Here is a 15,503-nt window from a genome sequence, read left to right as displayed (position 1 = left end):
ATTTTATAAATATAAAATAATAAATTATTAATTTTAAAAATTATTTATCAATAATAGAATTGGTGAGATAAGGAAGACTTATCCAATACCTTATCTCATATCTTGATAGTGTAAGGATTTTCATCCCTATTTATCACTCTAATGAAGCATTGAGGAGGAGTTAGAACATCTTAAATTCATTTTCCATAATATTTGATAAGAATAAATAAAGCGTCTCAAACTTCAAATTTACATATTTATTTACAAATATATAATATATTTATATAATTATAATATACATATAAATTTGTAATTGAGCTAATATGTTTTAAGTCTCATCCATTAAGAATTTATCAAACTTAAGTTTAATTTGTCAAAAACTTATTTATTATGTTAAACGAGAGGTTGAGCTTGAATTAGCTCGTTTAACATGGTAAACAAAATTTTGGCGAGCTCATTGGAATTTTTTTTAATTAAAATTATTAAAATTTATTTTTATATAACAAAAATATAATAATAAATTATTTAAGATATCGTTTATTAAAATAAATAAAATAAAATTATATTAAAATAAAGTTAGAATATTTTTCGAACTAAAATATAGAATCATCAAGATAAAATTAGGAAGTATTTTAAGATTTTTATTAAATTATTTATTAAAAATTTTGAAATACAAGACATATATGTTATTTTTTTATTTATAATATTAAGAAAAATTAAATAAATTTAGGAAAACTCCACTCCTTTACAAACCTGAACCGGGCCGAGTCACGTCCGGCGAATTCGGGAGATCGCTGAATTACAGAAAGAACGAGACAGAATGCCTGTAGCCCCGGGAGAGTTCTTGAAATCGCATAGAAATTCACGATGAACATCTTCTTCAAGGGTTTCTCCTCTGAAGTTCGAAGAATTCGGAGTTCGCAATTCCCCCCCCCCCCCCCCCCCCCCCCCCCCCCCTAACTGGGTACTCTCTCAGTTTCTCTGTTGCTTTTATTTCTTTGAATGTTTGCTGAAATGTGAGTTCAACTGAAACTGATTTGGTTGTGGATTGATTTGTTGAGGTTATGCTTTATATAAATTCGAATCCAATAGAAAATGTCTCGGGAAAGAAAATGATTGGTTTACCTTCTGTCTTTGTTAACAAGATCATGTTTGATGGTTCTTTTAGGGTAGGGCTAATCGATCTGAGCTGAAAATGACAGCTCGAATGGGAAGTTACCAAATCTACTTTATTGTTTCTTTGTTAGCAACTTATTGGTTTATCTTCCTGATATTCTGTTGATCTGAGCCTTCTGTGTTACAGGACATTGTGGGTGAGTCGTATTAGAGGGCAAAGTTGGTATCTGTAATAAGGTTGCTCATTTGTGATTAGAAGGTCACAGTTTCAAGTTTTGAAAACAGCTTCTTTGGGAAAAAGAGCAAGGGAAAAGTTGTGTACAGATATGATGTTTTCCCAGCTCGTAAAATAAAGAGTCTCGTGAACTGTGATCCCACAAATAACTTCTAGTGTGTACTGGCATAGGGGAACAGCCTTATGTTTGTTTGTTGGGATATGCTCTGTAAATTTTTGGATTTAGAAAGGAGCTCAGCCCCTACATAGTTTCACAAGCCTTTGTCATTGTAGAGACTTCTGAATCCATTCTTTAGTCTGGAATGGAGCAAAGTGGCCCCACCCCCCTTTCTAGGAAGCAAAAAGTTTGACCTTAGAAAGGGAGTAAACACTGGTTATTCCAGCAAGGCTAATTATGGAATTGAATCTGTTGAAATCAAGGGGAATGATGTCAATTTTCCTCTGCTAATCAGACAAAACTAATCATGCTGATTGGCTTTGAGGAAATGTCAATTGTATGCAGTCTCACCCTTACTTGGCGAAGAGGTCGTTTCCTGACTTGAATCCTCTTGGCTTCTTGCCTTTATTTCCTGTTACCATTTTCTCATTTAGGCTTCTATGCTGGACCTAAATTCTAGCTTCAACATGTTTAATGGCTTACCTTCTCTTACAAATGTTTTCTTGGAGGTTGTACAAAATCCATGGAACACACAGCAAAAAAAGTAGGAACTCCTTCCAAGGGATTACTGCAGAGCGACGAGTTATATGAGGTCTCACCCATCCTCTCCTTCTGTTTTTGGGCTTTTAAAACTTTAAACTCGTAGTCTCACTATTGATATGAGCCATAGATAGACATGACTGGTGAATTAGAATTCATGTAACTGATCTCGCACGTTGGGATTAAGGATTGATATCTTCTTCTTGTTGTAAACTCGGTCTCACTAATGTGGCAGTATATTCTGGAGACCAGCATCTATCCTCGTGAACCAGAGCCTCTTAAGAAGCTTAGGAATGTCACTGCAAGTGACCCAAGGTGGGTTCTTTTCTAGTCTCAATGCCTCTCCAATCCATTCAATGAAGATATTTGTTTCAAATTTCATTGTTTTTCACATATGAAAACAAGATTTAGCACACAGCAAATGGAAAGGCCTCAGCAAGAAGTAAATTTGTATTTTCCAGGTCGGGGATGAGTACTGCTCCTGATTCAGGCCAGTTGATGGCCATGCTGTTGAAGCTAGTGAATGCAAGGAAAACAGTTGAAGTAGGAGTTTTCACTGGATACTCCCTCCTCCTCACTGCTCTTTCTATTCCCAGCAATGGCAAGGTCTGGTTATTATCCCGTGACTACATAAACCTTAGCTCGCCAATCATTTTTATCTATCCCGCCTTATCTTTTGTAAGATTCTTATAACTCATATGACTAATCTCATCACTGTTACTACAGATCATTGCCATAGATTTGGACCGCGAGGCCTATGAGAAAGGGTTGCCAATTATCAGAGAAGCTGGCGTTGAACACAAAATCAACTTCATCGAGTCACTGGCTCTACCTGTCCTTGATGAACTCTTGGAACACGTAACAATCGACCACCTTAGTTCTTATACCATTACATTCTTGTGGATTCATCTGTAAACTTAACAGATATTGCTGTCTTTTTGGTTGTGGAATCTATTGCAGCATGAAAATGAAGGAGCTTCGACTTCGCTTACATCGATGCTGACAAGGTTAATTACTGGAATTACCATGAGAGGCTGATGAAGCTGGTGAAAGTTGGAGGGGTGGTTGTGTATGATAACACACTCTGGGGAGGAAGCGTGGCCATGGCGGAGGAGAGTGTTGCAGAGAGAATGAGAAGCGGCAGGCATTTCACCATTGAGCTCAACAAAGCTCTGGCAGCTGATCCTCGCATTCAAATCTCTCATGCATCTGTTGGTGATGGAATGACTATCTGTAGGAGAGTCCTGTAACTGTAAGCCTGTGTTGTGAGCCCTTTTCTCCCTTGCTAATAAAAATTGCTACTACATTTTTACTTACTCTTTTTGCCTTGTTAATGAATTAATTACACAAAATGCTAGTTTATGGTTACTTTTTCGTGAGTAGAGATGTCAAATGGGTCGCGTTGTTTAACAAAATTGTCTTGCATTGACCGTCCTTTGGCTTGCCATAGTTGAGGTTGGTCAACAAGATAATTAGGAGTTATGATAGTTGTTCTTTAATTTTTCTCGTAATAATTGTTAAACTTTATTTTTTTTTTATAATTTAGCCACTCTTTTGATATTTAAATAAATACTATTAACAAAATTTGGCATAATATATATTAATATAATTTATAAATCAATTAATGTTAAAATTAACATAAATCCCGTAATTAAATGATTTTATGTTTATATTAATATATACTATATTAGTTTTTATTAATAGAATTCGATAAAAAAAAAAACAAAAAAAATGACCCAGTTATAACAAAAATCAAGATTCGGTGGTTATAGTGACAAAAGATAAATTAGAATAATTAATTTGTTATGAAGTATAAAATTAAAGAACTTGTAGAGTAATTTATTCAATTACTTTTTAGATAATTTTGTATTGATGAATTTGAATCATAAAAATAATTTAAAATTTAGGGTTTACAAAATAATTTATTTACAAAGTGAGAGTAAAGTAGTCGTCTATGATGCAAAGAAACGACTTGGGAGTGCCATTTTAATGAAACATTAAAAAAATATTTTTAGGTTATTTTTACAATTTTAATAATGCTTTGAGACTATTTTATAATTTAAAAAATTATCAAAAACATATTTCATATATGACAAATTAGATACGAATTTTTTTTTATATTATATAACAAAAATATAGGAAATTTTTTATATTATATATTAATATAAAAGTTATATTTATAAAAAATTCTTATAGTTTTTTATTTAATTTCTATTTTTTACTTTTTTAAAAAATATTATTTTTTTATTTTAATTTCATATTATATCCATTTTTCGTTTGGGCAATCCAGTAACCTCCCAAGGTGGACGCTTTCTGAATAAATTAAATAACGCGGGATAAAGTGCAATTTGAGGAGACTTACAGACGAGTCCTATAAATGTTACATCCAAACAATGCCTAAGAAGGCGTCTGCAGATTCTGCACCACGAATCTTCAATTGAGACGTCAACCGACCTTCGTTCAAGAACACGAAGACGCTCTGATTACTCGTTCCGCCATGGATGACCTCCCTTCACCTCTGATCCTCGAAATCCTGAGTCGACTCCACGACTCGGCCGACCTCGCTCGCTGCCGGCTCGTCTCACGAGAGTTCAACGCCCTATCCTCCGATGTCCGAACGATCAACTTCCACTGCTCCTTGGAGCGCTACACCATGTCCCGGTCGCCGGCTACGAGGTCCGATGTCACGCCGTTCAAGACTATCTTCAAGCGCCTGGTTTCGAGTTTGAGGCGCGTCGAATCAATTTCGATCGGCGTCGAGAAGCCTCTGCGCGAGATGTCTTACGACGACGTGGAGGACGAGTCGGACGATCTGTATCTGACGGACAAGTGTTTTATTTCCGATTGGCTGCCCAGTGTGGCCGGAGAGTTGAAATCGATTTCAATTTCGGATTTCTGGATCCAGTCTTGTTGGAGACAGTCGGTGGTTCTGTCTTTGATTTCTTGTGACTGTAAGTTGTTTCTCCTCTCTCTCTCTCTCTCTCTTTAATTTGTGGGGATTTGTTTTGAAATTGAAAATGCAGACATAAAAAGAGCAGAAGGTTAGAAATATTGGATAAGTTGTTTGCCTTGTGACGATAATTGCTAGTTTAACTTAAAATTTAGTTAATAGTATCGATTTCTATTTATGCATTTCGCATAAGAAAACAGTTCCTAAGCTATCTTAACTTTGTGGATTCATGGAATGATGCATTGAGACATGCGGGTTCTTAAAAGGTCTTTATTCCTTCTACAATAAAGAAAATTTTATCTTTATTTTGATTGAGTTTGGCTTATCGGTCCAACTTTGCCACTTTGTTGGAATTTTGGTCTGATTACTCCTGCGACTTGTTCTGGACATTTGATTTTGCATAAGTTGAGGAAAGAAAAGTGAGAGTAGAAGTTCCAAGAATACTGTCAGCTATACAAATTGATTCCTGTATATGAACTTCTGCAGATTATGTGATTTTATCGTAACAAATTGGTTTCCTGTATACAAATTGGGACATGTTGAATTGGCAAGATTTTTGGATAAAATTTTATGCGACAGTCTTCTGTTTAACATTTTCCTCGCATGAAGTAATATGAATTCATAGTTTAGAGTTGGACAATGATATCAAAACTAAAACTTCTCACGTTTCCATCATTTCCTTTTCCTCATTGATACCCCTGGTTACCTGAAAATAATTTTTTGTTTTTCTTTCCCCTCCCCAAGATCATAACCAATAAAGATTGGATTTTGCAGCATGGAATGGTTACATTGGAAATTTAGAAATGAGATTGGAATTATGGCCATGATAATCCAAATTTGAACTAAAGGCAGTCTTGAATTCCAAATTGAAGAAATAGATCTTTGTTCCTGATACAGTATTAGACCACTCATATCTTGACTATATGAATCTAAGCAAATCTTTTATTGTCCTTGTGAATATGCAGGCCTTAGCCTCCGTGAACTAGAGCTGAAGAATTGTTGGCTGTCAGTGGATGGCTTGAACCCAATGCCCATGCTCACAAGCTTGACGCTTGAGTATGTAAGACTGGATGATGAAAATCTGGGAAGGGTGAATGACTGCTTCCCCTCACTGCAAGTGCTTAACTTAATTGGGGTAGGGGGGCTTGGTAGACCCAAAATCCATCTCCTGCATCTAAGGACATGCCAATGGACAGTATCCAATGCTCCACTTTCTTTGACAATACTTGCTCCCAACCTCATCAATCTCAAACTCGCATGTGTCAAGCCGAGATCACTCGTTATTGATGCTCCATTATTAACTGATTTCAATCTTTCCATTGAGACAGCGAGTAAATTCCAAGTTAAGGAGCCGTGCAATTTGAAAGCCCTTCAGCTTGAATCCAAATACCTTTGCAGCCTGTTTAACCTGTTTACATTTGGCAGAACGATTAAGAATCTAATAGTTGACTCGTCAAAGTGCGATGAATCAGGTGAAGTAGCAGAGTTAAACCTTGCAAAACTCTTTAACGTTTTCTCCAGCACAACATCTCTTACTTTGGGGCCTGGGGCTTGGTCAAAAGCAGAGACTTGGTTTCTCAAACAAGGTTCAGAAGTTATTGGAGGAACAAAGGAGTTGAAAGAACTAATTGCTCGTTTCTATGTAGATGATATTAATATTACATTGTTATTCATTTTCTATCTACTGGAGAAATGCACCAGCCTGAGAGATATGACATTGCTCATTCACCATGAAGTCGAGACCTCTATAGCCAGCAGTATCATGTCTAGGTCTATGGCTCATTGTGCACGAGTGAGATGGAGATGGGGATTGTGGATGAAAGGAAAGAAAGATGCCTGGATTTCTGATGGCATCTAGCAGGATAATCTGTATATGGTAGTGGCGAGGTGCAATTTCCTAGGTGAATGACTTGATCTTGTGTACGATTTGCTTGTGGTGGGTGCATGCTAATAAAGATTTCAGTATCCCATTTGGTTCTAGCAAATGATCAGAAGTCACGGTCAGGCCACCTCTTGTAGCCAGAGAATTTGGTGTCCTGTCGAATTGGCAAAATTGTGGGGGAATTTGAGCATCAATAAATTAATCCAAGCCCCCTTGGGAAGGAGGAAAATGTATTGGGTGAGCTTTGTATTTGATCCAGTTGATTGCTACAGGCTTCCTAGTGAATAAATCAGAAAATGGGGACCAGGCCTTAAAAAACGGCTGCCATTATCTTTGGCACCACTTGCTGGCTTCTTGCATCAACAAATGAAATGATTGCACTCCTGCTTTTCTGGGCTTGACTGGTTTAAATAATTCGGCAGGTGCTACATTTTGATTTTCTTTCTTCTTCGAACTCTTCTTACCCTCAAAAGAAATTCTGTTGTAGAATAAAGAATATGGGAATAGAAAATGTGTGCAGTTATATGCACCATGCATGTGCGTAAACATCATTGATTTGAAATTGTCACACCCCTAGGATATAATAATAATTATAAATTAGATGTATTTTTGTTGTTGTACTTTGTTACTATAGCAATTTATAGACTATATCAGTTAGAGAATAATAATTGGTGAATGATAATCTAAATTCAAGTCTTCTCTCTCTACAATTCTCTCCCGGCTTTCTCCCTCTTGGTTCTCTCTCTCTTTGTTCTGTCTGAATTTTTCCTTCATTCTTCCTAGTTCTCCCTCCCATGATTCTCTCTTTAAGATTTTTACTAATTTTCACTCAAAACCCTAGGTTAGACCTAGGTTCCTGACAGAAATGTACAGCATAAGCAGATGATTTTGTCGAAAATTGCCTGACATTTTCTTCCGGCTTTTTTAAAATACAGGAAAGCATGAGAGATGTGGAAGTGCAGTTTTTTTTTGTTTTCTTTAATTTTTTAGTCTAGGTTATGGAATTGGAAATGCAGTTGTACAACATGTTTTGACTTACGGACTAAATTTAGAAAATGTAGTGTGGAGGCTAATTTCATTATCTTATTGTCAATGGAATAAGCATCAGCTCATAATGGGGGCTGAACAACAAGTTTGGCTGTTTATTTGTGAAGAATGTTTTTTTGTCTTTTATTTATGTTTTTGTGTTTTTTTTTTATAAAAAATTAGAGAAAAAATAAAAAATACATTTATTTTTGTCAAATATGAAACTAATTTTAATTTTCAAAAACGAGAAAATATGTTTAAAATAAGGAAATTTTTTACTTGAAAACATTAATTGAAAATAACTGGACTTAATCAACAGCGAAAGAAATGTGACAATGATAGATTTGCAACTCATGGCGACAGACTGCAACGACGAATGTGAAACTCACGGTAACGAGCGACAGACCTGCAATTCAGACAATGGACGACAACAAAGCTAAAAAGGAAAGATTAGCAACTCACAAAGTAAAGGATCTACAATGATTGACGATAACAAGCCTACAAAGTTGAAGAGGAATGGTTGTTGGAGGAAACTAAAGGGTCTATAACGATCAACAATGGTCAGGGACTTATTGATGATTGTCATCTCGTGACGAGGGATCTACAATAATGGTGGCAAAGGATTTACAAATTTGAAGAAGAGAGGTCAATGGAGGAAGAGGAGCTAACAACGATGGTTGGCAATGCATAACAAAGATGACGAATAACGATCGATGACTTTGGGCTCTATGACAATGGATGTGAAGAAGATGACTACAAGGAAAAGAAGAAGAATGTAAGAAGATGATTTCAGGACAGCGGATTTTCAATTTTGTGTTGGAGGCAGCTCCATCAGGACAATCTTTTTGAAAAAACTTTGATAAATTTTAACAAAGGAAACATAGAAAACATATATTTTTCGATTTTCAATACATGTTCGAAAAACATCAAACTTGTTTTCTATTTTCTAATTTAAAAAAAAATATTTGAACACAATTCTTAATTTTCTATTCCTATGAATTTTTTTTTTCTAAAAAACTAGAGTAATTTTCTATTAAGTGAACAACCTGTATAATTTTGCAGGGTGCTTGTCATTCACATTGATTCTAACTCATTAATCATCTTTATTTATGATAATATCACTTGTAAGTTCATTGTGTTCCATGTAATGATCTGCAGATCTTTTGTGATTAACTATTTCAATCCTTCTCCTCTCACAAGGAGGGAGACAAATGTGTTGTGTAGAAACCCTTGTGAGGGCTCAAGCTCTTTCAAATATTCTCGAACTCTTTCTGTAGAATCATAACTTTAAGTTCAATTAGGGGCAAAATTATCATAATTTCATCTTGCATTAATATGCCATATTTATAGGCCTGCAAAACCTCGTATAAAACACCTAAAACTAATTCGACCTACAATAGTAGTAAAAAGTCTTAATAAAAGTACACTGCATCAAGAATCCTAATTGCTAGTTCCTATTACACGTGCTATTTGGAAAATTGACAGAAGGACAGTTTCCTTAGCTCTATACCCATCTTTGATTGTTTAGGATTTTACAGATGAAGCAGAAAGAAGCAGCATTATGTTGACTCCAAGTAGAGTTCCCTAAATTTTGTGGACAGTGTAACCTGCATCTTCTGATGTGAAATCCTCCCTCCAGTTCTCAAATTCAGATCCACCAAACACAATTTGCTTGATTCCAACATAGCTGTCAAACGAAAAGCAAGTGAGGATAAGCCCAGCACATGAATCGAGGATAAGGATGCAGAAACATTGCAAGGTCTAACAAGGTCGGTCAACAGATCAGCAGAGAGCAGAAGAATCATGCAATTAAGGCCCTTGTCTGTTGAGCCAATTTGCTTAACTAATCTCTAAATAAATGTTTTGGTGATAAACAAAACTTAAGTTTATTACGCACTTAAATATGACTTCTTTCAATGTGTTTTAATGCCTAAAAGTTGAAGTTTAGAAGTCTAGGGTTGAGGTTTAAATCAGTTGAACAAAATAAAATGGGTTTAATCATAGTTAAGGTTTTATTGGTAGGTTTTATTGGTCACTAGAAATGACAGTCAAGGTTTAGAATGACTGAGCCAAGGTTTTGTTGAACGCTAAAAATGACAGCTGACTCTCAATTCGACTGAAGCAAGGTCTGGTTGCATTCTATAAACAACAATCGACCCTAAAGTCGAGGTTTCGCTTGACTAAGCTAAACCACCTCAACATTTTGGAAATGACAATCGAGGTTCTCCAGCAGATGTTTGGTTCAGCTAAGTTGAAGGCTAGATTGACTAAGTTGGCCAAATTCAAATTTTGAATCTACAACCGACCCTACAGTCGTCGTACAGTCAACTGTAAGTTCAACTGTACGACTATATAACTATTTTTCTATGTGATTTTTGTGCTACAAGTGTCACTTTTGAGCATTAAACGTGAATTTAGCCTTTAGGGGACTTCAAAATCAGTCTACAGAGTATATAAACAACTCCAAAAAGATAAAGAATCAACTATACATTGCACATTAAAGGCTCTAAACTGAGAAAGCTCTCAAAGCTCAAATTTCATCTTGTGAGAGAAAAGCAACCAAGGCACTAAAGGTTCTTCAAAGCTTCATCATTTCAAGGCCTTGTGAACATTCCACTATAAAGTATATAATTTTAAAGTTGTTGCTTTGATTTTTTATTGTTCCCATTGTCACATTTGGTCCAAAGCATGGATTTAGGGCTTGTATACAATTGTATGAACACTATTGTTTGTGGTGTTAGCTTCTTAGAGCTTCATCAAATCTAGGGGATTGTAAACAAGTTTCTGAAGTGAACTTGGTGGAAACTTATAGTAGTTTTGATATACTGGAATGCAAAACGGGTGGTTTGTCTTGTTGAAGTGGATATAGGCATGGTAGACACCGAACCACCAGAAATTTCTTGTGTTCTTTGTGTGTTTTTAAATATCTTGCAATACCACCAATCACATATTCACCTTCAAGTATAAATACAATTGAATAAAATCTTTAAAAGGAAAAAATATGTTAAAATTACAGACTCAATTCCCCCCCCCCCCCCCCCCCCCCAAGTCTAATCACAAGTAGGGACGTGCTTGTAATGGAAAATGAACATTGTAGTAATCATGCTTCAGAAAAACTTAAAAAGCCCGTCTCGAGATATTTTGGCCAGGGTTTGTACAAGAAAACACTTCAATTTAAAGTTATCCCTGTGTTAATAGAACTTAAAGGAAAAATTCTTAGCACAGAGAGAGAAGGGGACTTACTCAGAGCTTATCTGTGTAAATGCATTTATTAAAGCATCCAAGAGTAATGGCTCACTGGTTCCAATATCCACCCTGTAAAATTCGAAATCAGTCAAATGCATAAGCAGAAAAGATCACTTCCTCCTATACTTCGGTCATGAACTCATGATTAAAGAGGCTTAAGTTATCAACTGAAATTTCGAACTAGAAGCAAACCATATTCGTGCTAAGTTGTCCTGAATCTCCAGATCTCCAATGTTATAGAATGTAGTTGGAGTAACATTTGCTCCTTGAACAGCATCATAACTTGGTCTTTTATCCAAAGGGGATTGTGATAACTGCAATCATCAGAAACAAGCATATGAGCAACAACAAGGCAATACTAGATTCTCATATGCCTAGACTCGGGCTATATTTAGCAAACTATTTGTCCTCCAAGCATTAAACTTCCCATCCACTTGTTAAGGTTCGCATGTGTGTGTAGATAATGGCTTGAAAAATAACAGAGAAAGAGAAAAAAGAAAGAAGTAAAGAGAGTCTAGACAAGGAAAACAATCTACTTGCATATTCATGGAATTGCATCCACCAAGACGTCCGACAATGTACCATGAGCGAATTGTCTGCGCATAAGCCAGATCAACAGTTACCAAGAAGCATTTGAAATAAATAGTAGTTAGAATGAATAAGTTACTTACATCACAGATTAAGGTAACATCTTTCTCCAGTGGAATGTTGTAGAATTCAAACCATATATATGAGTTTGAGAAAGCAAATCTGATAATGTCAAGCAAGGAGAATAAGTTAAGAAAAAAGGATACATAATGGACCAATAAACCATAATGCCATCCACTGAATCCAAAAGGGATTGTAATAACAGCAGTTTGGTTCTTTATATTAGATTCATTTATTTGAACAAGGAAGTCTAGCATGGTAAACATCATGATAACTTTTTAAATCACTTTATCACCTTCACAAGCAAGTTTCCAAATTTCTGCTGTCAAGGCCCAATCCCAGATTGGTGATTTACTGGGAAACTCTTGGATATATTACTTGATCTCATGAACCCATGAGTCACCTTTGGCTTCAGCTAACACTTTTGAGTGAGGACTTGTAGTATTATAAGTGATATTAGAGATAATTTGGGACCACTACTGCATGGGTGTAAACTATGAAAGTGTTTTCAGATTTACTTGGGTCAAATTAATATATGGGATTTCTGACTTGGTGAGGACAGCAAGAGCTCAAGGAGGGGAGTTTGCCACAACTTAATCCCACATTGGTGGTTTATTGGGGAGGTCTTGGGGACTCATGGTGTCACATTTCTAGATTTCAAAGTTCATGGGATAGATGAATTTCTCCACCATATACAATAGTGCTCATACTTCTCATCTACAAACTTAAGATGATTGTATTCCTCACTTTGCACTGCATTATCTCATGTTAAGATGGAAAGAATAATGCATTAACTTATATGTACTGGCAAGGAGGGTTACTACAATAATGACATCAAAAACTTACTTGTTGAACTTTACTTTCATTGGGGTTGCCGAACCCATTTTTGTGTGTAAGATATTGTTCCTTTTCCTCCTCAATCTCTCCTCCATCTGCAAAACTCCACCAATAACAAACAACAAAACCAAATAATGTTTGTCACACCATATCTAACATTCTTCCTCATTAACATACAAAATCAAATGCATAGACACTTCAAACTGGCCAGAAACTTCAGCAGGACATTGAACCAGCTTCTTGTTAATTGCCAATTGACTTGACTCCAAGCACAATACTTTTGTGGGTGTAGGTGTGCACAACTTATGAAAAGGCAACACTTGCATTTTTCTCGTCTAATTTTTTTTAGCTACAAAAAGGGTGAGGTTGGATATCCAAGGGAGAACATGTGTGCTGATAGATCCTACCCAACTTTCTACCCCACCACGAGGTTAAGCTTGTTGAGGTTGGCAACCAGGTCCAACAATCCCCGTTAGGCCAAATACATATTCTAATTTTTGCACGTTTTCATTTAAATATCTGAACTTTTTGTTATTTCAATCAAACCCTTAAATTATATAATTTTGAGTTAATTGCACACCTCGACAAATTTCTTGAATATAATGAATTAAGGATAATTTATAGGTGTAATTAAAACAACAAAAAAGTTCAAGTCTCTAAATAAAAAATACATGCAATTAAATGGACTAAAATATGTATTTTGCCATCCCTTAAACCTGAATAAATACAAAGCGAATACCACCGCAAGAACTAATGAGAGAGCAACTGAAATTCACGAAACTCGAACACGACACGCGGGCTCACCGGTGCTATCTATCCCACTGGCTACCATTCCGGTGGTAAGCAATAGCTGAAAATTGCAATTGCAAGAGACTACGATACTGGACATAAAAAACAAACCCTAGAAAGGCTAGAATTCAGCTTACTTTGGACCTCGCTTTATCAGGATCATCAAGAAAGTTCCCAAGGATTTCGGCAAATTCAGGGTCCCTATCATAATCCCTCTCTTCTTCTCTTCCCCTGAACTGAAACCCACCCTCGCCGCCCTCAACATCATCGAATCCATCATCCTCTTCCTCAATCTGGGTTCGCAAATTCGGGGTTTTGGTGCCCCGGCGTGGACTCGCTCTGGCAGTGACAGTACAGAGACTACTAGCTTTATTTAATTGGATAGGGTTTTGGATTGGAAGGGAATAAGCTGTTAGAACTCGCTTCCAGCGACTGGGTTGGCCGGAACTGGACCGCCGAAGTTGAAGAAGAGGCGCGCCAGAGTGTAGGACAAACATACTTTGTCCGAAGGGCGCACGTCAGCGCACAGCCACGACGCTGGGAACGGGTAAATGGCCTCCAAGAGACCACTGGGTTTTGAAGCGGAGAATTAGGGCCCGTTTGGCAAGGTTTTTAAGTTGAATAGCTTTAAAGTGATAATATATTTAGATAAATGTGTTTTTAAAATATTAGTTAATAGTTATATGTTTGATTTCAAATAGCGAAAAATTATTAAGATATAATAAAAATTAAAAATAAATATGTTATTAAATAATATAACAAATACTTATTTTTAATAAAATTAATTATAAAAATTACTATTATATATATTAATATTATTATTATATGTATACATGCATTGACATACCGACGAAAGAGATGGATGGGTAGTAACGAAAGAGATAGGGGTGGCGATGGCGATGATTAATGGTCAATGAGAGTGATGGACAACGACGAAAGAGAGAGGGGCGATGGTGGATGGTGGGAGCAACAAGGGCAAGTGAAAGGTAGAGGGTTGAAGAATAAAAAGAACAATAACTGAAAATTACTGAGAATATTGAGAATAAAATGGTCATTTACTGGGTCAAAATAACTTATTTGGGAGCGATGTTTTGCAAAAGCTGAAAGGGAAAGCTTTTGCAAAACATTGATGTACAACTTAAACTATATTTGTCAAACCAAACACTTATAATAAATAAGTTAGGTAGCTTAAAAGTTATAACACCAACTTATAAGTGAATAAGCTACCTAGCCAAACAGGGCCTTAATACATTGAGTTTTGCTACTTTGCTCGAGAGGTACTTAAATGATAAAAATATCTCTCACTCAATTACAAAATTACTTTTTTTTCCCTTGACCGCCTCATTTCTCATCTCTCTTCCATTCCCATAGTTGCCTCCAACAGAGATAGAAGATACAACGACGATCAACATGAGGCAAGACGAAGAGAGGAAAACAATTGCTAGAGGTAGCCATGGGAATGGGAGAGAAAAGATAAAGGAATTGACCAAGGGAATATGGAGTAAATTTACAATTGGGTGAGAGGTATTTTTGTTATTTGAGCCCTTCTCAATAAGCCTCTTAGGCAAAGTAAAAAAACACTTAATACATTAAGGTAGCATTTGTTAAAATAAATAAGATATGATTATATTGAGATAATGTTTGCTTTTCGCATCAGTATATGAAATAGTGAAGATAAGACTGAAAAATATTTTAAGATTTTTATCAAATTATTTGTTAAAATTTTTGGAATGCACTGATGACACATGCGTTACTTTTTTTTATTTATAAGGACTAAGATAAATTTATCTAAAGGGGAAGAGATAAATTTATTTGAAAAATTTAAATAATAAGCTACGTGACTACTTTTCAAGAATTACTAGATAAACTTAACAAATACAATGAAAATTACTTTCATTTAGAATGCTTTTTATATCTCACTTTTTTCACTCTATATCTCAGTTAACAAACACTACATAAATACCAAATTTTTATTATTTTATTAAAAAAATTTAAAACATTTTATAGCTCTAGCTAAAAAAATAAATACAATACTTATCATTGAAAATAACTATGATGCACAGAAAGGTATCGTGGCGCCATTCAACGTTTTCAAAAC

The 15,503-nt window shown here is 35.7% G+C and overlaps 3 protein-coding genes across 3 annotated transcripts; 2 read left to right on the top strand and 1 right to left on the bottom strand.

The window, feature by feature from the left end:
* The first annotated feature begins 747 nt into the window (after nucleotides 1-747).
* On the top strand, nucleotides 748-3,379 carry LOC127805608 (probable caffeoyl-CoA O-methyltransferase At4g26220). The gene is given in 6 exon segments (XM_052342358.1): nucleotides 748-2,079; nucleotides 2,263-2,342; nucleotides 2,489-2,633; nucleotides 2,754-2,885; nucleotides 2,988-3,000; nucleotides 3,003-3,379. Coding segments are annotated over 6 exon segments (714 nt in total). The 5' UTR covers nucleotides 748-2,010; the 3' UTR covers nucleotides 3,278-3,379.
* Nucleotides 3,380-4,415: 1,036 nt separating this feature from the next.
* On the top strand, nucleotides 4,416-7,477 carry LOC127806664 (F-box/LRR-repeat protein At4g29420). Its single transcript, XM_052344084.1, has 2 exons — nucleotides 4,416-4,978; nucleotides 5,943-7,477. Exons 1-2 carry the CDS (start codon nucleotides 4,525-4,527, stop codon nucleotides 6,833-6,835), a joined length of 1,347 nt encoding a protein of 448 aa, XP_052200044.1. The 5' UTR covers nucleotides 4,416-4,524; the 3' UTR covers nucleotides 6,836-7,477.
* Nucleotides 7,478-9,250: 1,773 nt separating this feature from the next.
* Nucleotides 9,251-13,978, bottom strand: LOC127806665 (uncharacterized). The gene is made up of 7 exons (XM_052344085.1): nucleotides 13,543-13,978; nucleotides 12,626-12,711; nucleotides 11,803-11,881; nucleotides 11,668-11,727; nucleotides 11,324-11,445; nucleotides 11,129-11,200; nucleotides 9,251-9,572 (listed from the first exon to the last, which is right to left on the bottom strand). The coding sequence occupies exons 1-7, from the start codon at nucleotides 13,900-13,902 to the stop codon at nucleotides 9,470-9,472; spliced, it is 882 nt and encodes a 293-aa protein (XP_052200045.1). The 5' UTR covers nucleotides 13,903-13,978; the 3' UTR covers nucleotides 9,251-9,469.
* Between the last annotated feature and the right edge of the window lie 1,525 nt (nucleotides 13,979-15,503).

The sequence above is a fragment of the Diospyros lotus genome, chromosome 7, assembly GCF_014633365.1.
Source record: "Diospyros lotus cultivar Yz01 chromosome 7, ASM1463336v1, whole genome shotgun sequence".
In the NCBI taxonomy this organism is placed as follows: Eukaryota; Viridiplantae; Streptophyta; class Magnoliopsida; order Ericales; family Ebenaceae; genus Diospyros; species Diospyros lotus.
Note: the sequence above shows the minus strand (reverse complement) of the source record. Positions and strands in the feature narration are given on the sequence as shown.

Excerpts from the sequence above, each read along its gene's own strand:
- LOC127806664 (XM_052344084.1), top strand. The coding sequence starts at position 4,525 with ATGGATGACCTCCCTTCACCTCTGATCCTCGAAATCCTGAGTCGACTC. Across the intron at positions 4,979-5,942 it reads GTCTTTGATTTCTTGTGACT|GCCTTAGCCTCCGTGAACTA; the intron begins GTAAGTTGTTTC and ends GTGAATATGCAG.
- LOC127806665 (XM_052344085.1), bottom strand. The coding sequence starts at position 13,902 with ATGTTTGTCCTACACTCTGGCGCGCCTCTTCTTCAACTTCGGCGGTCC. Across the intron at positions 12,712-13,542 it reads CTGATAAAGCGAGGTCCAAA|ATGGAGGAGAGATTGAGGAG; the intron begins GTAAGCTGAATT and ends GGAGTTTTGCAG. Across the intron at positions 11,201-11,323 it reads GACAACTTAGCACGAATATG|GGTGGATATTGGAACCAGTG; the intron begins GTTTGCTTCTAG and ends CGAATTTTACAG.